General features: G+C 43.9%; 1 protein-coding gene across 3 annotated transcripts in view; it reads right to left on the bottom strand.

Annotated features, from left to right (window-relative positions):
* The window catches only part of PTPRT (protein tyrosine phosphatase receptor type T), a 468,237-nt gene that overhangs the window by 46,182 nt on the left and 394,114 nt on the right, over positions 1-27,941 (bottom strand). Inside the window, exons 16-20 of one of the 3 annotated variants that reach the window (XM_069033796.1) lie at positions 24,097-24,126; positions 16,533-16,580; positions 13,174-13,322; positions 7,193-7,270; positions 6,957-6,992 (exon numbers count right to left, since the gene is read on the bottom strand). In XM_069033796.1, the coding sequence (XP_068889897.1) occupies positions 6,957-6,992; positions 7,193-7,270; positions 13,174-13,322; positions 16,533-16,580; positions 24,097-24,126 (341 nt within the window). The remainder of the gene's footprint in view (positions 1-6,956; positions 6,993-7,192; positions 7,271-13,173; positions 13,323-16,532; positions 16,581-24,096; positions 24,127-27,941) is intronic. The other 2 variants (XM_069033797.1, XM_069033798.1) reach the window with 2 other exon arrangements.

The following is a 27,941-nucleotide window of genomic DNA, read 5'->3' as shown; positions in this document are numbered from 1 at the left end:
CTGGTCTCTTTGGTCAATGAGATAAAAAATTAGTGCAAATCCCACTGATTGTAGGAACAGCTCTTGTGGCATAGAAGCACAGAATAGTTTGGGTTTGAAAGGGACCATCTCGTTTCACTATCCCAGGTTGCTCCAAGCCCTCTCCAAACTGGACTTGGGCACTTCCAGGGGCAGCCACAGCTTCTCTGGGCACCCTGTGCCAGGGCCTCCCCACCCTCACAGGGAAGAATGCAAAGTGTGATCTGTGGCAGCCCCTCTTCTGTGCCTCACCCAGGTGTTTCTGCTTAAGGAAAAGCACCACACAATGTGGGTCACCCCACTTTCTACCCTGGGACACACAGCTGAGACTGCTCAGGCCATCACCTCCTCCAGCCCTCCGTGACAAACACATCATGCATGGCACCTGTGCTACCTGCAAAAAAATCCCACCCCAACAACAGCAGCAGCAGCTCTGGACTCTCAGTTACTCCCCCCAGCATTTTAGCTGGGCCAAGGAAAATGTAGAGGGGCTTTTCTGAACACAAACTGCTGTGTGTGAGCTGAGCTTAACACTTCCATGTTCTCCTAACAAAGCCTGATGCAAGTAACACATTGTTCCCTCTCCATCTAATCACCCCACGAGTGTGGAGCTAAGCAGTGGTAATGAGGCGTTCACACAAGGCACGCACCTCTCAGGATGTGTTTGCAGCAATTCTGTGAGCAATTCAAAATGCAGGTGGGAGGAGAGGTGGCAGCAAACTGAGCTCTCACTAGGACAGTCAACCAAAAGAGTCTTTGGAGGGCTGGCAAACAGGCTTTGCTTTCCCTTCTGTTTGCAGCTATAAACCACATCTCATTCCTTTTGGCACCATTATTACTGGGAAAGACAGCAAAGATTCCAGCAAAGTCAGGGCTGCTGCTTTAATTGTTGCACTAAAGGCAAGTTAAAGTAACTTTCCACAGTCCCTTTTCTCTGTCTGCTTCTCACAAATGTGTCCCCAGTCCGTTGCAAATGAGGATGACTTTGCAGGACAAAGTGGCCAAGACTTCTCACTAAATTTTTGGCAGTGCCTATAAAGCACATGTGTCTTTTGTGAATTTTCAGTGAGAAAAGCAAAACAAGAAAATAGCTTTTACTTAAATGGGAAAGTTGCATGAAATAATTCGCTCTAATACTCAGAAACTACTAAACAAACAGGATCGTGCATCAGGGTTTTTTTGGATTATGTTTCATATGCACATTTATCCTTGTCATATGTCCTTTTGTTTTTGATAGGAACACACACCACCATATTTCACTGCATTCCACGGATGGAATACTGCTCCAAGAAATAATTCAAATTACAAACATTTCAAGAGGTGGTGATTCCATTCTGACCCCCAAAACTGTGGAAATGGTTAATTACCCTTGCTGTCTAAACATTTCTTAATTGCAATTTGATTTTGCTTAGCTTCGATTGCAGGCACTGAATCTTATTACACCTTCTGTTAGATTAAAGAGCCCTCCGAGCATTTGAAATCCTGACCCATGCAGGCACTGATCAAATCACTTCTTCAGTTTCTTTTTGATAAAGTAAATCAATTGAGAGCTTCTGAAGTCCCATTAGGGCAGGCAGCTCAGGGCTCCGGTTCCCTCCTGGAACAATTTCCAATTTTCCACAGTTCTATTTGTGCAGCTGTAAATAAGGCAGGTATTCTGCATGTTGCTGGCAGCATGCTGTTTGTGACAGGATTGTTTCTAATATCAGCAGCTTGCGACAGCAAAGTGTGTTGTCAGCTGGTTTGTTAACCCTTTTCAGTGCCACACTTACTCCCCATACTTTGCCAACTCAGATGTTTTGATTTTGAGAAGCTGGCATTTTCATGATCCCCCATTCCTGGAAGTGTCCAAGGCCAGCTTGGACGGGACTTGGAGCAACCTGGGACAGTGGAAGGTGTCGCTGCCCATGGCAAGGGGTGGAAGGAGATGAGCTTTAAAGTTCCTTCCAACCCAAACCATTCTGTGATCAGCTTGAGAGTTCACAGAACACTCTGAAATTTTGTAGAAGACAGTAAATTAATGATTCCCTGGCTCTCACATAATTTGGCTGATTGGGAAACGCTTCGATTATCTCAGCTCATGTTAGCTAGTGTGTAACTGCAGATAAGCAACTTTAACAATGGTGACTTCACATGTTCAGAAATTCTCCCTGCCTGAGAAATGGTGCTTTTTGTGTGTGTCTTTGCTGGGGAAATAATCATGAACTTGCTGAAATCAACTCTGAGGTCTTATTGTGCCAAGAAGTAATGGAGTCCAGCATGCAGAGAGGAGCTGGAGCAGAGGTCGCTTTGGTGGAATCTTCCCCCATTTGATGAGCAGCCCTGACAGTGAGTTATTATTGCTTGCCTGCTGCTACACCACCTTGTGTTCTATACTTTTGTGCTACTCAGACAAGTAAAACAAATATGTTTGCCTCCACAGAAAAACTGATGAACTTCTCCATAAATGTCACAGATAAGATGAAGAGCAGCTGAGAAATTAGATTGCCAGTCTGGAAGCGGCTCTGTGTGATCAGAGCCCTGTGCAACATCCCAGTAAGGTTGCTGGGAGGGGTTCTGCTCGTCCAGAGCACCTTTGGGGATTGAAGCTTTAGATGCTTTTCTAGGGATCATTTGTTTTGTAAACATAGACTGAGAAATGGGTATCTGGGCACAGAGTATGATGTTGTCTCCTGATCAGAAAACTCACCCATGCCTCTCACGACTAAAAGCAAAGGTGCACTGATGTGTCCTCTTCTACATGTGGAGAAGTTTCTCTCAAAACTTCTGCTTTAATGGCCATAAATTCCTCCTGTGTCTGAAATGACAAGCCTATCATATCTGCTTATATTTTTATTCTCTTAGCCTTGGCAAGTGATAAGATGCGATGCGACACCCTTTGCACAAAATAAATTATGTTAGGAGTGGTGTTTGTGATGGATTTAATTACACACAGAGCCAGTCTGTCCACACTAGAGTAAGGGTTGTCAATTCTCTGACATCTTCCAAGGGTGACTAGAGCATGGCTAATACCTCTTTTCCTTACACCAGGGATATGGTGCGAGATGAAAAATAATTTGCTTTTTTGTGTGTGTCAAGGCTTTATTATATGATAAATACCCAGCTCTAATACTCCATCTACAATACCAACAGTGCTATGGCAAACCAAAGGCAAAACATCATTTATCTAATGATATCAACTGTGCTCTGAAAGGGCACATTCCTTAACAAAGCTGCCTGACAGCAGGCTTGACAGAGAGCAGAGGGTGCACCTTTCATTTCAAAGGCATGAAGTAGCTGGCACATGCCCATAATTTTTTTAAAAAGTAAGTAATTTTTTTCCAGCTTCTAGAACTTTGTAAGAATTGCTTGGTTAACACCAAGCATAAGAGTATTCTAATCTTATAAGAGTATTTTAATAAGAATATTAGAGTATTCTAATATTATGAGAGTATTTTTACATAAGAGTATTCTAATCTTATAAAAACTATTGCATACATTTTCTTCATCAGTTAACATAGAAGAAAACCCTGTTAAAGATGCAAAGAAACTATTTTGGTGAGGTGGGCAATGATTTGGGATTACTTGGTACAAACGTGACAGTGCAGCTCTTCGGATGTGGGGCACCAAGTCAAATCTCTTTTCCTAGGTGAAAAGAGCCTGCCAGATCAACCCACCACTCAGAGCAATTCAGTTACAGCTGGAAAACAACTGGAAACTTCAAAACAGCACATGAAACTATGAGCCACCAAAGACTGGAGGACAAAGTTTTCCAGTTCTGCAGGCAGGATGAAATGTAAGAGAAATTCAGGTCCAGGCCCAGCCTGCCAAGGTCTGCAGCCCCACTGCTCATTCTGCCCCATGCCAACCTCAGCACAGTGAAGTGGTGGGAAAACCTCTCCCACAGCTCCTTATTAGAGGCTCACGTGGCCTGGGAGGATTCTGATGCATCTGAACAGGTCAAGCCATTGAAGTTTTGAGCATCCATTGCATAAAAGTAACTAATCCTACAATTTAAAAAGCCAGTGGCAGAGGCATCTGCTAAAGCAGCAATGCTGGCTTCTTAACATCTTTGAGTTATTCAGACTAGGCTGGGGATGTACCCACAGCAGACTGATTAGGGATGGGCAAAAAAGCTACAGAAGTCTAAAATCCATGGAAAATTTCTATGTCTTTCTAAGCACAGCCAGTCTGTTGTCTGAGGCTTTGTGACAGGGAGCTCTCTCTGCTGGTTCTGCCCATCTGCAAGGCACTGAAATCCCTGTCCTCTCTGCAGGGCAGCGACTCTTGTGAGGATCCTCATGAGCAGCTGGAATAAGAACAAGGCTAAATGTCCTTTCCTGCTGCCAGGAGATGCCAAGGATGCAAGGGAAGGACATGCTGGCTCTCCTAAAGAGACCTCCCTGATGAGAACATCTGAACATCCCCAGAACATCTTCAACAGCTACCAGACATGAATATTTTCCCCCAAAATATTCATGCTACCTCATCTTCAAGTGGAAATCTACCTCCTTTATTTTTTAGTGTTAGATATTCACTTCTCTAGTGAAGATGTTTGAGCGAAATATTTAAAATCCAGAGTTGTCCACAACCAGAAGAGAAAATGACTTCCCTAAAAACATGCATTACAGAAAAAAGTGTTGATCAGGAATTGGGACAGAGGCCAATCCCAAATCTCCTGTATCTTACATGTCACAGCCAAGCCTGGAGAGCCGTGCAATACTGAAGATACAGAACATGTATTAGCAGAAGGCATAATAGATGAGAACAAACAGTACTGAATTTCAGGTAGTGCCCAAAGACAGATATTGGTAGTGGGATGACTGGTGCCCTTTTTAAGCTATGTTTTTCTTCCCTGGGAATTCAGATTAATAAACATCAAAAATTAAACTTATTTTGCTCATACAGCAACATCCAACATCTGATGGATTTGTCTGAGAAACCAGAATGCCAAGGTTTTAATTTGTCTGCAAGTCACAAGATAGAAATTTCTCCAATGTCAGAGGCTGTTTCACAGGCAGTTAAATTCAGGTGGAACTGGGCTGGTACCAGTCTGTGTAATTCATGTCTTAAAAGTGCTCTAAACTTCACTTCCCATGTGTAAAACAGGGATATCAACCCTTACTCAGATATAGTGCATAGCAGAAATTTGAAACAATTTTGAATACATAAGCACAAGGCTGGTTAGATTCCTATTTCCTCTTTTTCTTCTGCAAAATTTCGAGTTTTAGAAGTTTTGGGGGCTTTTGTTTTGACATGAGAAGCACAGAGAAAACCTGTTCATTACTCCTTGAGCTTCAGAGTACCAAGTGTGCAGTTAATTCCTTAATTCCATCAGGGCAGAGGGGAGAAAGCAGCTCCCCCAAAGGATGGCCAGGTTTTCCCAGATGCCAAATACCAGACTGGGAGAGTCTGACATCTTCCATCAACCTGCAGGTCAGGGCCTTGTCTCTGAAGTACAGCCAAAAGATAAACCTGCACTTAGGTTTTTCTATTGACAACACTGACTCTCTTGGAAATGAGGCCAAACCTTCTGGGAAATGGAGTCCTTTCCTTCCCCACCCCATCCAGAGGCCTCATTCCTTGCCATCAGCATTTTGACAGGCAGCAGGATGGATGTGTGGGTTGTGGCAACCCCTGCAAGCCTCTGTGCCAGGCTGTAAACCAAGCAACAGCCACCAGTTGTCACTTGTTCCTGGTCTAACTGTGGCCCTTCCACATGTTCTGAGTGATGTTTAGAGCAGCCATGGTAGATTACTGTGTCTGGAGGGAACATTTACTGTAGATAATCCAAAATGACAAATCCCGCTGGCTAGATTCTGATCAGCCACCCATCATCCTTCTGCTTCATAGCAGAGGAATTCATAAAGCACAGAATCAGAACGGTTTGGGTGGGGAGGGAACTTAAAGACCAACTTGTTCCAGTCCCCTGCTGTGAGCAGGGGCACCTTCCACTAGCCCAGGCTGCTCCAAGCCCTGTCCAGCCTGGCCTTGGGCACTGCCAGGGATCCAGGGGCAGCCACAGCTTCTCTGGGCACCCTGTGCCAGGGCCTCCCCATCCTCACAGGGGAGAACTTCTTTCTGATCTCTAATACAGCCACAGAACAGCTTCTGCCTTCCAGGACCTGCCTATTTGTTATCCTCTCAAATCCATACCTGGCTGCCTGAAAGATTTAGCATTTAACTCTCAGGTGGAGCAACTTCCCAAACCTCAGCCAGGAATTTCTCCAAATAACCTTTATAGATGCAACTTTATCCAAAACTGTAGGTTCCCACCTGCTGCAGACATGCAAATCCTCCCATAAATTTGCAATCCTTGAGGCACAAGGTACAGCTGAGCCTCACACACAGCACAGGGGGTTGGTTTTAAATGAAAAGAGGGCAATTCAGACTAAATACAAAGAAGAAACTTTATATTAAAAGGGTGGTGAGGTGCTGACACAGGTTGCCCAGAGAGGTGCAAGATGCCCCATCCCTAGGAACTTTCCAGGTCATGTTGGATGGGGCTCTGAGCAATCTGGTCGATAGGAAAGTGTCCCTGCCCATGGCAAGGGATTGGCCTAGAGAGTCTTTAAAGATCCCTTCCAACCCAAACTACTCTGTGGTTCTATGTCAGCTGCACAGGCACAACCACCTGCAGGAGTCAGAACCAAGCCTGAGGCAAGGCAGAGTGTGGGAATGTGGCCCAGAACCCCAAATCTCAGTCACAAAACCACACAGCAAATACTTGAAAGAAGGACTAAACCTTAATTTTTGAATTTTTTCTTTCCTTTGAAAGCAATTAATAGCAATAACAAAACGTGAGTGAAACAAAAGTTTCCTGATTAACACATGACCGCAGGATTAATTCTGATTTTGGAAGCCAAACACTCCACAGTGCTCTCTGCAGGTTATTTTCATGACACTGAGCGTGTGTCTGCTCTCCAGTTCAGCCCAGTACACCGTACCTGTCCTCTTACCTAACAGCGTGGTCGATGGGACGGTGTCTGATGATACTTTGAGATGGAATTCCGTTCACCCACACGACACGGATCAATGGAAATCAACAGGGGATCAACAGGAAAAGAAAAGTTACAGAGAATGAAAACAAGGTTAGCTGTGCCTCACACTCAGAAGCCTCAGTCTATAGGTCATTTTGGGTAACGTACAAAAGCAAAGAAAATTTAGGAATGAAAGAAAAGTCTGGCACTAGTACCTGAGTAGTAGGAATTCAACATAGATTTGCTCTGAAGGGTTTTGCTTTGGACAGAAAATGAACAAGGAGAGGGTGATGCTAGGTAGGAAAGACATAAGGAAAAGACTTTAGACATATATTAAGAGAGAGAAAGAACAGGGAGAATGTTCCTCAAAGAACACAGTAATATGGGATATATAAGGCTTATCAAAATGAATTATATTTTTCATTTCAACATGCATATTACATTTATTACATTGTCATCATGATGGATTTTCTTTAATATAAGCACTCTAGACCCCAAATATAGGATTATAGTTACTGTAAATCAATGTGCTCCTAAACAGGATACACACAGAGCTACATTCATAGGTCTATATTCTAAATGTTCTTTTTTTAACCAAAGGAGCAAACTTAGGGCTTTGTCTCTAAGAGAAAATTCCTCAAAAATGACCCCCAAAATACAAACTACAGAGAATCAGTATTTTGACAGTAAAATAAACCTACTCAAATGCCATGTACCACAAAAATACACAGGTGGGATAGCAATTTTTTGGTTAAAACATCACAAGATTACAAGGGACTTGTTCTTCAAACCAGGACTGTTCATAGCAAATCCTATAATCCCTTCCCCTGTGAGCTGGGTTCTTTCAGCAGGACAAGCATCCTTGCCTTCTCCCATTACAGCATTAGCTTTCTCTGGACAAGAATCCAGAAATTTCCATATTAATCAAATCAAGTATTTCCCTATTAATCAAATCTTTTTTTGAAAGGAGGAAGGGCTCAACATCTTCATGGTAGATTCTTGTCTTGATAGTAAATTTATGAGGCTGGTTTATACCTACAATAGCAAACATGTACATGCTTACAGTAATCCATCATTTTTGAAGGCACATTCTTTTGTTATCACTCTGCATTCACTCTCAGAGTTACAGGCATTTATTTATCTCCTCCTCAGAATGCTGGGAAACAAGCTAATACAAATCTCAGTACATCAGAAAGATGACAACAGATAACACAGGAAAACTATTCCATAGCCCAACAGAAGCAGATAAAACTCAGTGTACATCCAAGTAATTTCAGAAGCAATTTTTCATATCTATGGAGCAAACACAGCTTAAAAATTTCAAGTTACTCTGTGGGGAAACCCAAAGAAGTGACTGGTCTAGGGAGTTTCATAAAGTCAGAATTACCTCCCGAGCAGTTTATAATCACCTAGTTCATGAACTCCCTCTTGTTCTGCATTCTCCCACCATATTTTCAGGCCTACATGACTTGGAAACACATTAAAACAATCAAATTCCTCACAGTTTGGTCAGCTGGAGCTCTGCCACAGGTGCCTTAAGACATAAATTTCCTCTGCTTTGGGGCCTGTTACACTTTTCTGCTGTTTGTCAGCCTAAATCAGACCCTTCTCTCACCACACTTAGGATGTGGCCACTTTTGCAGAAAATAAGATCTAAACAGAGCAAGTGGTTTGCCCAGTGTCACAGGGCAAGTCAACACTCAGGGCTTGGAGCAGGACTTAGTTTTCTGGAATTTGGGAGTATAAAAGAACTCATAGGGCCATACTGCCTTTCCAGAGCTGCTGAGGATGAATTACTCCAAACACCTCATGTCAGTGAGTTTGGTTAAAAACGTTACCAGCTGAGGTTTATGAAATGAGCTGTGTTTGTGACACAGGGAGATGACTTCTAGATTCAGATTAAAAAGGAGGGAAAACACCCAAACCAAACCCAAACAAACAAAACCAAAACCAAATCCAAGCAAAAACCCAACCCAAAACCAAAACAAATGAAAACCAAACCAAAAAAACTAAACTAAAACAAAAAAGAAACCAAAACCCACGAACACAAAAGAGAAGTTTCTTAAAACTTTGGAGAAGTTATTCCCGAAATCAGTCAGGCTGTATAATGAGATGTGTACACAGTGCTGCTTTCTAACCAGCAGCACTCGGGTCTGTAATCAAAGGAAACACGTCCAGGGAGGATTTCACATCAGGGTAGAGATTAAGACTTCATTAAAAATTCTCTTTGTGCTCCCTGGAGTGGCACGTGAGGCCACACAGATCCCTCCAGTCATGCAGAGTGGTGAAGGCTCCTTCCTATTCTGAAAACTGTTCTTTAATTTTTATAATATTTCCTAAACTAGCAAACCCCACAAAAATCCCATGAAAGCCAGTAAAAGAGACTTTAGTATATTTTCCTTTTATGCCTTTGATAAAATGTGGGTTTGTCTTTTATTTTAAAATTATTTTAAGAATTTTTTTGCTGGAGAAAACATCTCATATCCATGACCCTACAAGTCCTTAGACTGCATTTAGCAGGTAACCTAGTTATGAGTGAAAATTATCTGTGGGGTAGGAATAAGAACTATGTCTTGCTGTATTTATCTTTTGTGAAGACCTTTGCATCTCACTGATCACAAAAACATAGGGGATTATGGAAAGGTGTGAATTTCGATGTTGCTTGGTACAAATGGATCCTTTAAACCCTGAGTGCCACTTGCCTGCACCTCCCTCTCACCATCTTCTTCCCGTAAGTAAAATCCCACTGACTTGGTAATTTATAGTTGTGGTTACTACTGCAAAATTCAGTCCCCCACTTCCAAAATGCTCTCTCTACCTGTAACATCAAAGCCACTCCTTCATCTGGATCAGTGTCCCTCCTCAAGGGTGTCTGGAGAGCTGTCTCCCCCCAAACTGAGATGTCACAAGGGTAAAGCACACCTCAATAAATCAGTCTCCTGCAAAACTAGCTGCATTTTAAGGGGTTAAAACCTCAGAATCAAATAGTTTCTGTCAGAACCCCTGCAAGGATGTCAGGATGGCTCTGCTGGGGACAGGGAATTCTCCTGGACAAGGCTGGTCCATAGCATTTGAGCACTGCAAAGCCAGAAGAGCAGTTCCTTTGTGCAGAGCACATCGTCAGTGCATCACTGCTGAGCTGATCCACTGCTGCTTCTCCCATCACTGCCAAACTGCACATGATTTCTGTGTGGCAACAACCCCCTGCACACCTTTCTGCTCAGGGCAGGCACTGGGGGGCAAAATTAGGTCTGCTTTGTCTCCCATTTCCCATCTCATTTCATAAGAACCTTGCCCTGAGCCAATATCTACATGTGACAGTGCTGCCTCCCAACTCTCCTGCACACCAGGGAACTGCTCAGCCACTGCCAGGGCCATCATCTGCCATTAATGGAGTTAGGATATACTTTTATTTTTAAAGAAAAACCAAGATATTTGAGAAAATGAACAACTAACTGTGATTGTTCATAATCCCTGAGTAAAAGAAGACAAGCTGGAACAGCCATGGACCAATCCATGTTTCAGCAAACACCTTCTCTGATTCTGCAGAGTGTCAGAGACAGAGGCAAGTCCAAAAAATCTCTTTAATTTCAACACCTGTATGTATCAGTGAGAATCCTGCTAGGATAACAACTAACACTGCAGCATGGAAAGAGGGATGAGAGGCTTTGCTTTGGGCCAGCAAAGATAAATGCCCAATTCTCTTCCACTTTTCAGCAAGACCTGAGGTCTTGATGCCTCAACAGAAAACAAGGGGCTGATAAGTGGGAAGGCAGCTGTTCATTTTTTATCTCCCTCATGGAGCAGAGCATCAGGCAACACCCTTGAGAGTGGGATTTTCAAATCTAACTGATTTTAAAAAATAGTCCTGTGTGGTGACAGGGCAGGGGGATGGGGTAAGCAACAGCAGGAAGGTGGACAGGACTCACCCAGAAGCAGACCAGTGGCCAACTGGGGAGAGCATGGGAAAAGAAAAGCTTCTATAGGGACTCATTGAATTTGTTCTGTCTGAAAAGTTATCAAAATTATAGTGACAGAAAATATAAACTGGAGGCAAGGACACAAGCCCTGCAAGGACACTGTATTCAGCAGGTGAACTTGCTTACAAGACATCCAAAAATGGAGGGGTCCTACTTAGCAAGTTGTCCTGTTCTGTTTGATTGGTTTGTGAGCTGGCAAAGTGATCCTGGCATTGGAAACACTTTGCTTCTCTTGGGGGGCTCTTCTTCCAAAAGGAGAGGGGCATTTCCATGTCCCTGCTACAGCCAGCTCAGGCTCCCACAGCTGAGGGGCAGGATGGAGAGGGGGACTGCCCATCATCAGATGCTGTAAATGCTATTTACTGTTGGCAATTTAAGCAGGAATCTGACTGCTGCTTAAGATGGTTGATTTCAACAGCTCTGGTGGATAAACCCTGTAAAACTCTATTAGTTAGCAGGAAGGTTAAGCAATAATCCTATTATGTTACTCCAAAGTAGGCCTGTACAGAACCCAGAAGTATTAAACTTTATTAAGGTTATTTATTTATTTATTTAAAGAAATTTTTTACCTATAAAATTCCTGTATCAGCATGTGCACACTACTGCACAGAACTTACCTCCAACACCTCAGCATCCTGGACTTGGCAGTAAAAAATTTGGAGAAATCATGAAGGTTTATTGATAATTATTTCTCATAGATATAGAGAGGAAAAAAAAAAGAATTCTCCCATGACTGACTCAGGTTATAGGGGGAGGCAGTGATAAAATCTGCAGAGAAGTCAGACAAGTAAAGGTCTAACTGATTTAAAAAATTGAAAATCTGGAGTGATGTTTCTTTACAAAATTTGATACATCAAATTTTCTGTAGCTGCTATTTCAAGAAAATGACTCAACTGTTTTAATTAGTCTATCAAAATACCATGGGGGGGGGGAAATGAGGTCACATTTCAAGCTTGTCTCTTTTCTAATTTTCTGGTTGGAGAAAGAATCCCCAAACTTTTAGAAATCCAGATTCTGAGGGAAGTGTTAAATACTTGATTTTCCCTACATATTCCAGCCAAGCTGCCTGTGCTTGTTTTGGGGATGGCTGATACAACACTGTCTGCTGCTGTCCTGGCTTTCAAAGCTATGAACCCCACAGAACTCCTGCTGCCTCCTTAGGAGATAGAGCTACTCAGCACCTGAGAAAATTAGATCTTGACTGAAGTAAATTTAATATCAGAAAAAAGTGTTCCCTGCCAGCCTTGGCTGTCCCAAACACCTATTTATCCATCTCACAGGTGTGTTACACAAAGTGGCAATAGCAGCACATGCAGATGGAATTTGACATGACCTGCAGAGAGAGGGAAAGGAAGAATTCACTCAACCTGTCCTGCTCAATTTGAGATTACAAGGGGAGGTTTCAATAATAAACCACATTTTTTACCATGAGCATTTCCATTTTAGTAATCTGGGGGGAAAAACCCTTTGCTAAAGATGCTTAATAAAGAGTTTTAGGACAAACTTGAGTTTCAGAGCTGTCCCTTGTCCAAACTAACAGGCTGAGTGTCAAAAGAAGGAGTGACATGCCCATAGTGTCTAAGTTTAAATTTATTTAATACGAAAAAAGTTTACAAATCCACCATGCAATCCACCATGCACTCAACCTGGATCTAGTGAGGCTAAAGTAGGACTTTGTGCTGCTTTACCCACAAAACTCTTTTAGCTACAGAGGTCTGAGTGGTTTACAAATGTTAACTAAGATCAGTTTTACTGAACCCGTGTGAAGAATAAACCGAGGACACAGACAAAGGAAGAAAAGCTGTCTTTCCATTCCAGTTCTCTAGCCAGGAGACCAGGAGACCTTCTTTCATAACAATTTCATACAGAAAATGTTATTTCATCCTACAACCAGCTAAGTGATCTGACTCTTCTACTCACAAAGGAAAAGTTACTTCTAAACAACAAATAAACGTGCCTCTTATTCTGATGCAGTTATTAGAACAGGCTTTATAAATTATTCTCAGTAGATTTGGACCCAGAGGAATGCTCTCCACCTGTCTGACAGATAAACCAGGGGCAGTGCCAGAGACATTCCAGATTTCTATGGAGCTTTTGCAACGATCTCTATCACTGCCATTCCTAACTCCTCAACATTGTGCCCAAAGGAATAGGTCCTTTTAAGAACCTAGAGCTCTCCAAGGGGGTCATATCCATTGCAAGCAAGTTAAACTTACTGAATCCATTAACATCTTGGCAGCTGGAAGAAAAAGCTTCTTCATTGTGAACAGCACTGAGTTTGGTGGAGGTCTTGTCAGAAGTAGCCACGGGACCCATCTCCCTCTGCGTGCTGGTCTGGGTCTCCTTCTGCTTCTTGGCTAGCTTCCTTTGGGGTGGTTTGGAGAGGGGAGAAAGCAAGGTCAGTTTGCCCTCATTAAAAGCAAAGCAATGGCAAAATATTTTGACAAAATTACCCCACTTGGTCAGACATGCAGGGCACGTGACAAACCAGGAAACCCCACGGCTTTTTAATGTAACTTGTGGAGCGCCAAAAATATCGTGATACCAGCCTGGAGCTCTCCCTCCCAGTCACTCATCTGGCACAAACCTGCATCACCCCAGCAGTGGGAGTGCTTCCTCAGCCTTGGACAGGGTGCAATGGGTACAGCCCCTGGAGTGGGTGCCTGGACAGGGTGCAGTGGGTACAGCTCCTGGAGAAGGTGCCTTGGACAGGGTGCAGTGGGTACAGCCCCTGGAGCAGAGGCCTTGGACAGGGTGCAATGGGTACAGCCCCTGGAGTGGGTGCCTAGGACAGGGTGCAATGGGTACAGCCCCTGGAGTGGGTGCCTTGGACAGGGTGCAGTGGGTACAGCCCCTGGAGCAGAGGCCTTGGACAGGGTGCAGTGGGTACAGCCCCTGGAGAAGGTGCCTGGACAGGGTGCAGTGGGTACAGCCCCTGGAGTGGGTGCCTGGACAGGGTGCAGTGGGTACAGCCCCTGGAGAAGGTGCCTGGACAGGGTGCAATGGGTACAGCCCCTGGAGAAGGTGCCTGGACAGGGTGCAGTGGGTACAGCCCCTGGAGTGGGTGCCTTGGACAGGGTGCAATGGGTACAGCCCCTGGAGTGGGTGCCTTGGACAGGGTGCAGTGGGTACAGCCCCTGGAGCAGAGGCCTTGGACAGGGTGCAGTGGGTACAGCCCCTGGAGTGGGTGCCTGGACAGGGTGCAGTGGGTACAGCCCCTGGAGAAGGTGCCTGGACAGGGTGCAATGGGTACAGCCCCTGGAGAAGGTGCCTGGACAGGGTGCAGTGGGTACAGCCCCTGGAGTGGGTGCCTTGGACAGGGTGCAGTGGGTACAGCCCCTGGAGTGGGTGCCTTGGACAGGGTGCAGTGGGTACAGCCCCTGGAGTGGGTGCCTTGGACAGGGTGCAGTGGGTACAGCCCCTGGAGCAGAGGCCTTGGACAGGGTGCAGTGGGTACAGCCCCTGGAGTGGGTGCCTGGACAGGGTGCAGTGGGTACAGCTCCTGGAGCAGAGGCCTTGGACAGGGTGCAGTGGGTACAGCCCCTGGAGTGGGTGCCTTGGACAGGGTGCAGTGGGTACAGCCCCTGGAGTGGGTGCCTTGGACAGGGTGCAGTGGGTACAGCTCCTGGAGTGGGTGCCTTGGACAGGGTGCAGTGGGTACAGCTCCTGGAGAAGGTGCCGCGCGCTCCAGGAGGAGCAGAGGGCTCGGGATGGGAGCACCACTCACTCCAGGGTACCAGGACATCTGCATCCACCCCATGGGATGCTCTTTGAGAGCTCCAGGGGAGTGTGAGACCTGACTCTGTGCCACCTGAGAGCTGGAGCAGAGTTCTGTCCTGTCCCCAAGCAGAGCAGTGAGGGCAGCAGCCTCCTGATACCTGATACACACTCGAACTGCTCTGCAGATCCCCCGCCAGTGAAGGGTGGGGCAGTTTAAAGGTTGAAGTTGTTTTAGCAAGGTCCAAATATGCCCCTGTTCTGGGAAAATGGGTCTTTTCTTGTTTTGAGGAGACAGCAAAAACTTTGTCAAAAGCAGCAAGGCTGCCTGCTCTGAAAACACTAACAAAGCTGAGAACATAAGAAGCTCCTCTTTTGCAAACACAGGGAATAATAAAATGGAGAGAAGCAGGAAAAGTGAGCTGCTAAGCTTCCACTGACATTTGACTGCCCTGTGCTTCATTCGTATCAGAGAGCAAAACCCTTTAAAAATGAATGTGTGACATTCTACAATCCACACCTTGAAAAAATATCACACAAATCCCTCGCACCAGCAAAGAACTTTGCTTACACGACTTCCCTAGATAAGAAAATAAAACAAAATAAAAGGGAGAAAAACAGCTTACTGTAAGAAGGAGCTTTAGTTTTCTTTCTTTTCTCCAACTCAAAGAAGAAAAAAAAATCCTAACAACTAAATCATTTTGCAAAGAGGTTTTCCTTCTCTGAAACAACATGCTTGTAGTAAGTACTACCCATCTTTTCGACTTAATTAGATTCTAAAAAAAAAGGTGCTCCTTGCAACATAACCTAACAGGCTCCATTTATGCACAGAAGATTTCAGAGTGGCATTTACAGGCAAGTGCAAGCACACAGCTGAGCTCCAGCCTCCAGGAGTTGGGCAGCATGGCCACTTATACTTGTTTGCAAAGAAGGGTCAAAGAGAGCTAAATCCTTTGCCTATGTCTGTGGGAAAAGCCTATTTTAAAGCAAGATAATCTAGATCAGGAGAGCACAAATTTATGGAGAAAACTCGGATGTTTGCTGGAAATTTTTGAACAAACACATCTGCTTCATCCGCTCAGCCAGTTGGGGTTCAGCCATTTGTAAATCAGTGGTTCCAATCCAAGCCCAGAGCTGTTCAAATTGGGTCCATCATCACAGGGGGCTTACTCAGATCTCCCCAAACCCCCACGGTGTATCCACTTGTGCAGATGAAGATGCAAAGAGGGGAGCAGTCCTTGAGTGATGAAGCAAAAAGCTGGCAGTTAATGATGTTAAAAGCTTTGCTTCCAGTGTTCAGCAGCGTTGGCACAGCCAGATTTAGGAGCCGTGAGCTGCGGACATGGGAGCCCCTATTTTTTTGTGCTGTGGTACCTGAGGTAACTACAAAAGTCTTGAAGTGTGTTAACCCTGCCATGTGGTTCTTTTAATCCTGATGATTCGCTAATTGTGCATGCCTGTGTGAATTCTTTGGCAACAGAAATTAAAATCACTCAGTGGGAAACACTAATCCAAAATGCAGAAGTCCTTAATAACAAGCACTCTGGACTGCTGGGGTGAGCCACTACAGACGACCACTCCTGATGGTTGAAAATGGTGAGTCAAAAGGGGCGACTTCCTCATTCAATGCAAATTAAATTATTTGTGGCAGTAATTATCTGTAAGTCCCCATTGCCTGGTATCTTTTCAGAAATGCCAACAGGCTACAAAGAGCTGGAATTGGCAAACTTGTTTTGTCTTTGAGTGAATGAGCAACAACATTTCTGCATGTCCTAGGCAGGAAAAAGAATGACCCCAAACCCAAGCCCCTTAGTCCCCAAAGGCCTGCTTACAACAGCCCTATGCAAAGGAGTTCTACCTGGTCCTGTAGAAGACAGAGAGGCCCCTAAAACACTGGCTTGAATGCCTAAAAAGAAAAGGTGATATGAGTTTAAAGTTCTCAATCTACCTCGCACACACAACCCAGGTCTGCATCTGAAAACGCTACAATTTTCTTTCAACAGTGTCTTATCAGTTTCCACCTTTCTCCCTCTCTGTTCCAAGAATGCAGAAATTCTTCATCTAAATTAGAGGGCAAAGGAAGACAGATCTCTTTTGAGGATTTCAGAGCTAAGCTTGCCAGACACATCAAGGGGCTCTCGGTTTCTAAACGTTCCTTTTCTGCTGCCGTTCTGTATCTGGAGAGAGTGGCAGCACAGGACTAAGCCTATTTGGTCCTTACCATCATTATAATTCATAGAAAAGATTATAAAATCAAATGACTAGCACTTTCCACAATGTTAGGGATGTGACTTAAAACCCACAGCTAGGTAGAGGTTTATTTCCCAGCACATCAAAATGCCTTTTGGAATTGGAAAAGCGTTTATCTAGAAATGCTGTTTCCAAAAATAGGGCACTCCAAGAGATCTCTGTGAATCACTGACAAGCCACGCTGGTGACACAGCTCCTGCTGTCCCCACTGCCCAGCCTGCCCTGCACAGAGCCACTGCAATGCCCCACAAAGCTGCTGTGGGAGCATTAGTGTCAATCACGGGCCAGCCGTGTGCCCAGCGTGTCCCCAGCACAGCCTGACACCCCGCACGGAGCACACACTTCCCCATCATGCATTATCCAGCTGAAAAGGGGAGGAAATAAAGGACCAGGCAGATATTGGGAAGAAGAGTCGGATATAATGAACACAGAATGTCAGGATGTGAAGAAGATGATCTCAATGCTGGTTTACATTCAAGGGTAAGGGAAGTGTGCCAAGAAGAAAGCAGGAGTCCATGGATGGAGTTTACTGGGTCACCCTTTTCAGTGTGAGAGGGTTTTGAAATGAAGAGATGATGTCTGCAAGCACCACACACACAGAGGAGGGATGAGACAGAAAGATGCTCAAAGTTGAGTGAAAAAGTGAAACCAGCTGTATAATCAGGCAGTTGATGCTGGCCCCACTAAAGCAAGGAGAAAAGCTATAGGCAGTGAACACAACTAAGTGTGAATTTGGGGGAAAAAAATGATGGAGATTTGATTTGGTTATTTTTGAAACTTCTACTCCTGTCAGAGACTAGACATAAAATCTGAAGCACTATAATAAAAGATATTATAAAATTGTGGGAGTTCCACTTAAACAGTCAAGGAATGCAAACTTGGTATCAAGCACAAACCATTTACTGCCACAAGCATTAATCAGGAGGCTCCAGCAATATTTTCTGTTAGAAGTATCTGCAGGATCAGATTCCTGTTTCGTGGAGGTTTGGATAACTGTCAGGGATTATTTTTTTTTTATAAACAGCTTCAAACTCTTCTCTAACTTTTTCTATCAATTTTACATGCATGAACATTAAATCTGTAACTGCCACTCCTCGAGAACTCCTGTGCGTGCATGTTGACAGATTTAATTTTAGATGTTTCGCCAGGATGGATTATGTACACTGTGGGGTAGATTTGCATGCACAGGTAATTTAGACATTAGGTATAGATCATGTAAGTTAAACATGAAATTTCCTTCTACAGACACGAATTGCACATTGCCCTCATTTTCAATAAGCAATTTGAGAAAGCCAAAAAAATAAAATTCCTTTTAGAGAACTGTGCATGGCAAACTCCTAGGAGTACACATGTAATTTATGATGGAATCTGCTCCAAATTAAGGCAGGCAGTGATGAGCCATGCAAATACCAGGGAGCATGGGTCAAACAGCAGATCTACTGGAAAGGATCTCCATGCCCTAAACCTGTAGCAGACAACAAATCCAATTTGGAGGAATGGTTTCATGCTGGTTTAAAAATAAGAGCACGGCACTATAATCTGGGTGATCCTGTTGCTCTGACTGAGGATTGGAGAGGGCTCTGCTGCAACACTGCTCTTCAAATCAGACACACAAAGGAGGACACGAAAGGTAATGCTGGCAAACATGATCTACAAGCAAAGGCCAAAGGAAATGTGGGTCTTTAATCTAGAGAAAAGGAAATCAAATAGGGCTGATGGGTCTTCAAACATGAAAAGACACCACAGGGGAGCTGTTCTCGCTGCCTGCAGGGGCTGGGGAATGGGAGGCTCTAGGAAAGGCAGTTCATTTCAGACTGGGGGAGAGTTTTATGAAGGAGTCTCTGAAGCCAGCGGGGCAGGCAGGCTGGGAAATGCTGGTCACTAGAGGGGTGTGAACAGAGCCAGAGGAATGAGAGCTCAGAGCAGTGCAGTGTCTGTCCCACTGACACTGGGTGGATCTGCTCCCGTGGTCCAGTTTGAATCTGTGCTTCCTCACCTGCCCCTCTGGACCTGCCAGCAGCCTGAGCAGGGCTGGGAAGCAATTCTGGCCTAAGCACCTGGGCAGCTTTCCTAGAGCCACTGCAAGGGCAAATCCCCACCTACAGCCCGTGCTCTGACAGCTTTAACTGTGCTTTCAACACCTGCCCTGATGAAGCCAAACTCGGTGCAGGTTGTGGCAGGAGGAGAGGAAGTAAAGGTGTAGTAAAGGTGTAGTAAAGGTGTAGTAAAGAACAAGTGCCAATACCACAGAGCAAACATCACAGGACAGGAGAAAGTGAAGTAAAGTAGGTTTAAGTCAAAAGATGCCCCGAGTGTTTTGCACTGTGGGTATACAAGCACAGGCTCTTGAGAATATGATCTAAGCTTCACTTGATCAAATGAATCACTATTCGTGGAGGATTTATTTTTATTTATTTTTTAATTTTACTTACAACCAGAGAAAGTTTAGACAAGCCAGGTGCATGTAGGAGCCATCCAGTATAAGTCTCTGCTGGTACAGAGAGCTACAAACCCTGCCCTCTGCAAAGTTTAGGCTTGCAATCACCACACAGACATGTTCTAAATAACAGCTCATCTTACTTCTGCATTTTGATATATTATTTTTTTTAATTTGCTTTCATTAGACGGGCATAGCCACTGATTAACGATTCTGTTTTTCCATCATCTAATGAGAAAATCACCTAATGAGAATGTTTCTTCTTAAAATCCTGATTTAGCAAGCTGACCTGTGCAGGCAGATCCCAGCATCCATGGAAATATATGGAGATATTTAAGTGTGAATCTGTTTATACAGAGGTATGCTTATAAATAAAATAAAGGGATGTTTTTCTTTTTGAATGTCCCACAGATGGTGGAAAGAAATTCAGCACAAACTCTGTTATTTCAAAAAATATAAGTATAAATTTAGCTTAATAACCTCTGACAATCTCTCCCATGAAGAGAAACTCCCAGATGAAACCACCCAACAATTAAAATTGGTGTGAAATTCCAGTGGGAGTTGAAGGGGCTTCCTACATTGCAATCATGTCCCTGGAGCTCTGGCCAGTGCAGGGGAAAAGGAAAACAACATCTTGGCCATTGAGTGCCCTTTTCTCATAAATAACATTAAACTGAGTGCTTGTAACATGTACACGAATCTCTGTATTTCCAGAAATTCTTCCCTGGTCTCATATTGCTCTTGATTAAATTTCATTCTGCAGCCATTACCCAGCCCAGGAGAAAGAAACAAACCAAAACAAACAACCCACACACAGAAAACATTTCCATTTCTTTTCCTGGTGAGCAAATAATAAAATCATGATATGGATTGCTGCAGTTGAAAATACTGTTGCAAAAGAGGTTTCTGTCACTAAATACAAACCCTCCTGGAAAGAGGATGAATTGCTGTCTTTTACAGCTTCAGCTGGGAGTAAAACCAGCATCTTCCAGACCTGGCTGAGCTGGTATCTTACACTGCCCATTAAACTTAAGTGCAGAGAGACAGCAGCAATTCTTTCCCAACCTCAGACACCATTTGTGTTGGTGTAAATACAGAGTAACTCCTTGAAAAGGTTCAGGCACCATCCTGGGCACAGGGATGCATGGAGTGCACCAGGACAGAACTCCTAATTCCATCTCTTTCTCCTCACAGGATCTCAGCTCATAAACAATTAGCCTTTGCTGATGGGTGAACTTAAGTACACAGTATGATGTTGACCCTGCATGATGAGTTACCAGTTAGGAATTGAGGCCTCCTGGGTTGCATCTCCCCTTAAAGCATATTAAAGATTTTTATGGCCTTTTTCATCCCTTCCTATAGGTTGTAGGAAGTTTTCTATGAAGCGTTGCTATACAAGAATCCCGTAACTATTTACCTATAACTATGTATGCCCAAAATAGCTGAAAGAGCTGCTTCTGTAAGTGAGTATTTTTGACTGGTTTCACCAGTCAGAGCTGCAGGTATTCAACCATCTCACAGAATGCAGTTTTCCAGTCCTGGATTGCAGCAGAACACAAGACTGGCTGAGGGCAGAACTGCAGTCTAGAGATTACCACAGTGCTATGGCCTGTCTCTGTAAAGACCAGGTACTCCTGACATAAGTCTCTGTGACTTTAATAGAACTATCATTCAGAACTGTTTGGAAGAGTTAGGGTTGGAGATTTTGGTCCTTAGCAAGAAGAAATGCCTGTATAGAAGACGACAGAGAGTTGGGAGGAATTATCTGAAAGCAGACATGAATTGCTCTAAGAAACACAGCTTTGAAGTCCAGAAACTGAAACCAAACATAAAGTGATACAGTCCATATGGTCACATTTAAAGATCTGCCAGCAGATCTATTTGGGAACCTGCTTTTCAATAGTGGTAACTCATTCAACTGAATTTTGCTTCAGGACTAAATCATTCATGCAAGGTCACAGCATGGAAACCAATTCTATTTAAAAAATCTGTATATAACCATATTGCTGCTGTTATTTCCACAACATTTCAAATAAACTTAAATCCAACCTCTCTGCTCATAGGAGTCCAGAGCAATTTGAATCAAGTTTGGCTAAGAATTGCACAGTCCTTAGCAATTTCAGATCTTCATCTGCAATTCTAATGAAATGCTCTATTTAATGTGAAACTTGAAACATGAAACTGAGTAGAACTTCATTGTGTGCTCCTTCCTTCATGGACTCTCCTGCTTTCTTTCCTCACTGCTGGAACATCCCTTTTACCTTGATTGTTGTTCACGGGAAAAAACAGCTGAGCTTGGTTTTCCCAGCTCAGGGAACAGACCCGATGTCCATGTGAACCAAAATGCAGAGCCTGGTGATGGAAGTGTTTGTTGTGAGGTCACTGTTGATGTGTTGCCTCCACTACCAGGATGGTCCAGCTTGTGGAGCTGTCCCTGGGACACCATCAGCACAGAGCTGAGAAGGAGCTCTTTGCAGAAAATTTTGGGTGTGGTACTGGGGAAAAAAAGCTCTGTGATTTCTGCAAGCTGAGCTCAAATCTCCACCTGCTCCTCTGAACACTCAGCTTGCCTGATGGCACCTCTGGCTTTTCCCTGGTGTGATGTGCTGCATGGTGGACATCTGCCTCATTAAACCTTATTAAAGCCCTTCCTTCTGCCTCTGCTGAAGCTCATTGCAACCCCAGGCTTGGGTGACCTCCAGAGGGTTCTCTCTTCATTTTTCCTGACTCACTGCACTGCTCCTTGAGGAAAAAGGGTCTAGCAAACTGACCCACAGCAAATAGACCCCTTAAGGACCCCTGTGCTTGCTCTGCCAGAGCAATCCTCAGCTGACTGCTGAAAGCAATGCTGTGCAGCTGTAAAATGGGTCACAGAGGGCTTGGAAGTTGATTCATCTCTTTAAACACACAGATCTCAAAATAAAATAAAGCAGGGAACATGCTGACCACATACTGCCTACTGGAAAAAGAGAATTATAAAGGAAAACCTGGCACTGAATTTCTCAGGCAACAGTGCTACTGGTTGTAAGGAAACCAAACAGTAAAACATGAGAGATGTGCAGAAGAGGAAAGGTTCGAATAATAAATTCAACTAGCTCCTAGCACTTTTGGGTTAAAACCATCACCTACTTTACACTTAGTTAACCTCCTGTTTAATCTGACTACTTGAAGTCACATTCAGTTCTTGGTGGACCAGTGTGAAGTCTAGAGGAAACGGAGTTACTCTGCATTTACAATTACATCACCGGGCAAAGCCAAGACTCATGATGGTGTCCTAAGGCTCCTCACATGCTTGGGAAGTGGGAAATGTTCCTCTTTCAATAGTTTTCTGACAGGTCATGAAGAAGCAAAATCCCTGCAGGCAGTGGCACGCAGGGATCCTCCTTTGCCCTGTTCTTTGGACGGAAAGCAACTAATATGGAAAAGAAATCAGCTTCCCTTGAAATGGCAGCACATTAACCCACTCATTTTGCTGAGCTGCTGAACACCTCCCAGAACAAAGGGCCAAGATGAGACAAAGAGGAACTGCAGGAAGGGGCAAAGGAGGCAGCTCCTGGAGCAGCAGACCAGGAGGGGCTGTCAGGGCTGATGTGGCCCTTTGGTTTCAGAGCCCTGACAAGCCTGGCAGGTTCTGGGAAAAGGTTGATGTCAGGGATAGGGCTCTGGCTGCTTCTGAAAGCTGGCGAGGGCAGAGCTGTTCCCGTCAGCAGCAACAGCTGCCTTCTGCACCCCTCCCAGCCCTCTGATGGCAGCGCAGGCATCCAGCTCACTTCTCCAGGACTTTTTCCTCACGTCACTGATCCAGCCCTCTCCTCCTCCGGATCCTCAGACAACTATCATCATGGCACAAACAGCTTGGCCCTGATTGCTTTCCAGCCCCTCAGTCTTTAGGCAACAGATGGCTCTGGAAGTACCGATGTGTGAAGCATTTTCATGTGCCTTAACAACTGCCTTAATTATGCAGCATTGTCATTAGGACTGGACAGGTGATTTAGATCTGAATATCTGAACCACTTCATTATCCAACGATCTAAACCAACACTCAGAACCAGGCAGCTCCAGGAACAGGGATGTTTGCTGGGATAATGTCAACTCCCCGTTGTCAGAAACCTTAAAATTTTTAGCAAGCTTACATCCATGGCTGAGAAATTCCCAACGATGACTTTCAGGTGTGAATTTCCTGATGTCTGGCTATGAGTGATGGACAATTAAAAAGGTGCACTGGGGACACTCTGTATTTGTCTATTAGCATTTACAGAATCATGGAATTGTTTATGTTGGAAAAGCTTTCTGAGATCATCAAGTCCAACTGTTCCCCCAGCACTGCCGTGTCCATCTCTAACCCCTGTCCCCAAGTGCCACATCTACACAGCTTTTTAATGCCCACTGGTGACTCCAGCACTTCCCTGAGCCACACATTCTGGTGCTGGACAGCCCTTTTGGTGAAGAAATTTTTTCTGATATCCAATCTAGAGAGAAATATCCAATTTGAAGAACCATAAACCATAACTGAAATATCTGTGGACATTCATGTGTTTGCAGGCACAGCTACAGGTGCAGTGGTAAAACAGGGAAAACAACAGCGTGCAACTGAGAAAATAAAACACAAGCATCTGGAAGGACAAGGATAAATGGAATGGTAAAAAAAAAAAAAAATAGAAAAGAATACAACAAAGCATAAAATTACCACAGGGTGAACATGCTCTAAAAACCTCATCCCCAGCCAAGTACTTACAAGTAATAGGAGTAGGAATATGCATTTCTTCTAAATATTGACGGCCGGTCAGATGAACAAAATATCCAAAAGGAGAAAAAGAGGAAAGCACATAATTAGATTTAGATGAACTCCAGGATCCTTTTTCAAGATACAAAGTATTTGAGCTGTTTTCTGTACTGAGCTACTATTTGCCTACTCTTCTTTCAGGAGCTGTACGCCGGTGAGGAATAAACAGATACTGAACTGGAGACTGAAGGTTGTGTTGTCACTTCTGCCACCATGAATAAATCCCCTCACCTTTAATTCCCTCACTTTTTCATGTCAGTAACATGGGCAATGAGACTTAATTTTGCCTCTCAAGTGCTTTGATATTTTTGAAATGGAAAGAAAGATGTCAGAGCTATTGATATAAATAACAATAAATAGGGAAGTGACAATGTAAGAACGCCACAATTTTGGAATATTTAGACAATGAGCAAATTGTCTAATGATAAATCAAGCTTCATCAAACTCTAAAATGCAAATAGTTCATTAACAATTCAAGCATCACTCCATATTTATAGCTGAGCACTGGGGGCATGCATTAGCTTTCTGCATCACTGTGATTAAGCACTTTCTACCACAGTTTCTCAACAATTCATTTCACAACATTTTGAGCAGCACCACAAACTGAGCCTTGGCAATCAGTTGTAGCTTAAGAGGTGATGTTTTCCCTTTTATAACTGGAAAGGGGCTTCTCTGAAAAGACTGGTTCACAACAGACCTAGCCCAGGGTATTACAGATTTACCACCAGCCACAAGGAGCCACAAGAGCAGCAGCAGCGGGCAAGACAGGGAAAAACAGTGAAACCCAAACATCAACCTATTGCATAGCTTTAAAATCCCATCCTTGAAGACACTAGGAAGATTAGGAATCACTTAGAAATACAAATGCAGCTTTCAAGTGTTCAGTTTTATGGTTGCTCTGAACACAACTTCCATAAGCACACATGGAAACCAGGTTCAGTGCAGTCACTCTGTGCTCAGTCACCCTCTCTGCTGTGCACACACGGGGTAAAGAACAGCTCATGAGGATTAAACTGAAGTTTCATGGTGTTCCTGATGATGGCCTTTGCTCTAAACCTGATATTTTGGCCAGATTCCTGATGCTGAGTTATTTGAATAGCACTGATTCCAAGATACACCTGGATGCATTTTAACTAAATGCTATTATCTCCTGAAAGCAGAAGTTCTACAGGCCCGAGCAATGCACCAGTTAAGGTGCAGTGTTTGCCACGGAGCTTCCCTGTGAAAATCCAAGTTCCACTGAGCCTCTAAACAAAGGGAAACATGACCAAGATGCAGAAAATGAGAGCCCACACAGCTGAACCCCTGAAATCCCCAAAACTAAATGAAGCTCTCAGAGGCCAGGGCTCACACAGCACTATTGACTGCAGCTGTTCCCTTGAGCACCTTGCTGCTCTTTCTGCTGCTCTCCTGCCTGGGCTGCACACATCTGGCATCCCACCAGACTCTTGGCCCTCGTTAAAAAGCTGCACATCCCTCCAGGCTGCAGAGGAAAGCTCAGAAAGGTTTGCTCCATAAGGACAGAGAATACAGGAAGACAAACAAAAGGAGGATGATGTTCTGGAATTGGACAGTCCATTTTGGCTCAAATTCTCCCAAAACACGCAGCCTGGAATAAGGACTTACTACAGAATATTTCAAAGCTTATTGTGAAAACTGGTCTGAGTTATGGTTCAGTAAAAAGATGACCTGGTCCTAGATTGTACAACACAACCCAAACCCCTGCCTGTCCTGAAACAGGGACACACGAGGGACATGGGTCACTAAATATGCAAATATCCCTTTTCCTAATTCTATCCTATTCCTAATATCTATCCTACAGTATGTTCTGCCCAAGAGGCTTTGGGGTTTTATTTAATTAGTTTAAGGTAAAAACCTAAATCCTAATCCAGAATAAGGAGCTAAATTTTCATAGGAGGAAGTAATCCTAGACCCTACATAGCCCCAAATCTCCTTTTTTGCTACCGACAGCAGTTTAAAGAACTTATTTACGGTGCACCCATGACAGGCTGTCCGATCCTATTTATTCAGTCTTCTATTTAAAGGGGTCAGTGGAGGCTTTGTCTGCTCAAACACACCAGCCTGAGAGGTGTCACATTCTTCACTCCAGGGAAATACAAGTCATGATTACACCAGAATTAAAACTGCTCAGATGAAATCAGAACTGACCAAAATCAAACCCTCTGGGGAGGGGCAAAGTCAAAGGGTGTTTTCTCCTGAAAAATATCTTATTTTTCTTGCTTCATTTTGTTTCTACTAAATGATTCTATATTCTCTATTACACAAATGTCTTTAACTAATATTAAGGAAAAAACAAAAAGCTCCTTAGAGAATTAAAAACATTTTCATACAATAAAAATGAGATATTTCAAGATACATATCTATTAATGAAAGAATGTGGTTCTGCCTTTTGTGGGCACATACACTCATGTGGGCACTGATAACCACCTCTAAATTAACGGGCTAAATTATCATAGAATCACAGAGTGGTTTGTGTTGGAATGGACCTAAAGGATCATTCCAATCCCCCCTGCCATGGGCAGGGACACCTTCCACTGTCCCAGCCTGCTCCAAGCCCTGTCCAACCTGGCCTTGGACACTTCCAGGGATCCAGGGGCAGCCACAGCATCTCTGGGCACCCTGTGCCAGGGCCTGCCCACCCTCACAGGGAAGAATTTCTTCCTAGTATCTAATCTAAATTTAATCTCTTTCAGTTTGAAGCCACCCCCCCCCTTGTCCTGTCACTACCTGTCCTTGTATAAAGTTTCCCTCCATTATGTGGCAGCAATTTTTATGTCATATACACGTAATGATGATACCATGACTTAACTCATGGAGTTGGTGGGTTCCCAAAACCAAGAAAACAAACTTTGTTAATGATTTTGATTTTAAATACTGTAATACAGTCATATTTAAGACAGAAATTTATATGCACACACAATTTTGATGTAGATATACGCATATGGAAACTTAAGCAGACTTTAGACAACTTCAAGTTTCAAATAAAACTTTCAAACAAACATAAAGTCAAATCCAAGTTTTCCCCTGTATAAATACACTGGTTGGCTTAATTTAGCTTCACGTATCTCACTAAACCCTCTAAAACTTTATCAGCCCACAGAAATTTTTGAGTTCCTGGAATTTTTGCAATTTGTTCTGCTGAAACTGTGAGCGACTGGGCACCACTTGCTCATGCCCTGTGTCTGAAAGGTTCCAAGCAGCCTGCTTGGTGACTCTCACAGGAACAAAAAGAGGCTCCTGATGATCCCAATGCTCATCTCAGACCAATGTCTTCCTTCTCTTCTAATCCCTCTCCTCCCTTTGCTCTCTGCACTGGTTAACAAAATGCTTCATCTGGGAAATCCACCACTGTGCCTGCTCCCAGTGAGCTGTGATGCCCTGGACAATGGACAAATGTCACTGGGATATTTTCCGGCTCCATTTGAAGAAAGTGTCTCAAGTTAAACTCATTAAATTATTTTTCTGAATTGTTGCCTTGCAAGGCTACACTGTTTGTACACCGAGGCCTTGGTGCACTGGGAAGGGAACTCTTTTTAAAGAGTGAGGCTAATGCAAACATGGAATGCAAGAGCTTAAGCTCTGAACGCTTCTGTTTGCAAACTGGAAAGAGAACTTTGCTGTTAAAGTGGTCTCTCAGAAGAGCTCAAGCTTTCAGCTCTGCTCCTCCAGAAGTTCCAATGAATTTGTGGTCCAAATCAGCTTCTCCTTTTATAAAAGCTGGTCCCAACCCGCACTGGTTTACAAAGGAAATGAGCCTGACAGGCTGAAGTTCATCT

Source organism: Aphelocoma coerulescens, chromosome 20, assembly GCF_041296385.1.
Source record: "Aphelocoma coerulescens isolate FSJ_1873_10779 chromosome 20, UR_Acoe_1.0, whole genome shotgun sequence".
In the NCBI taxonomy this organism is placed as follows: domain Eukaryota; kingdom Metazoa; phylum Chordata; class Aves; order Passeriformes; family Corvidae; genus Aphelocoma; species Aphelocoma coerulescens.
Note: the sequence above shows the minus strand (reverse complement) of the source record. Positions and strands in the feature narration are given on the sequence as shown.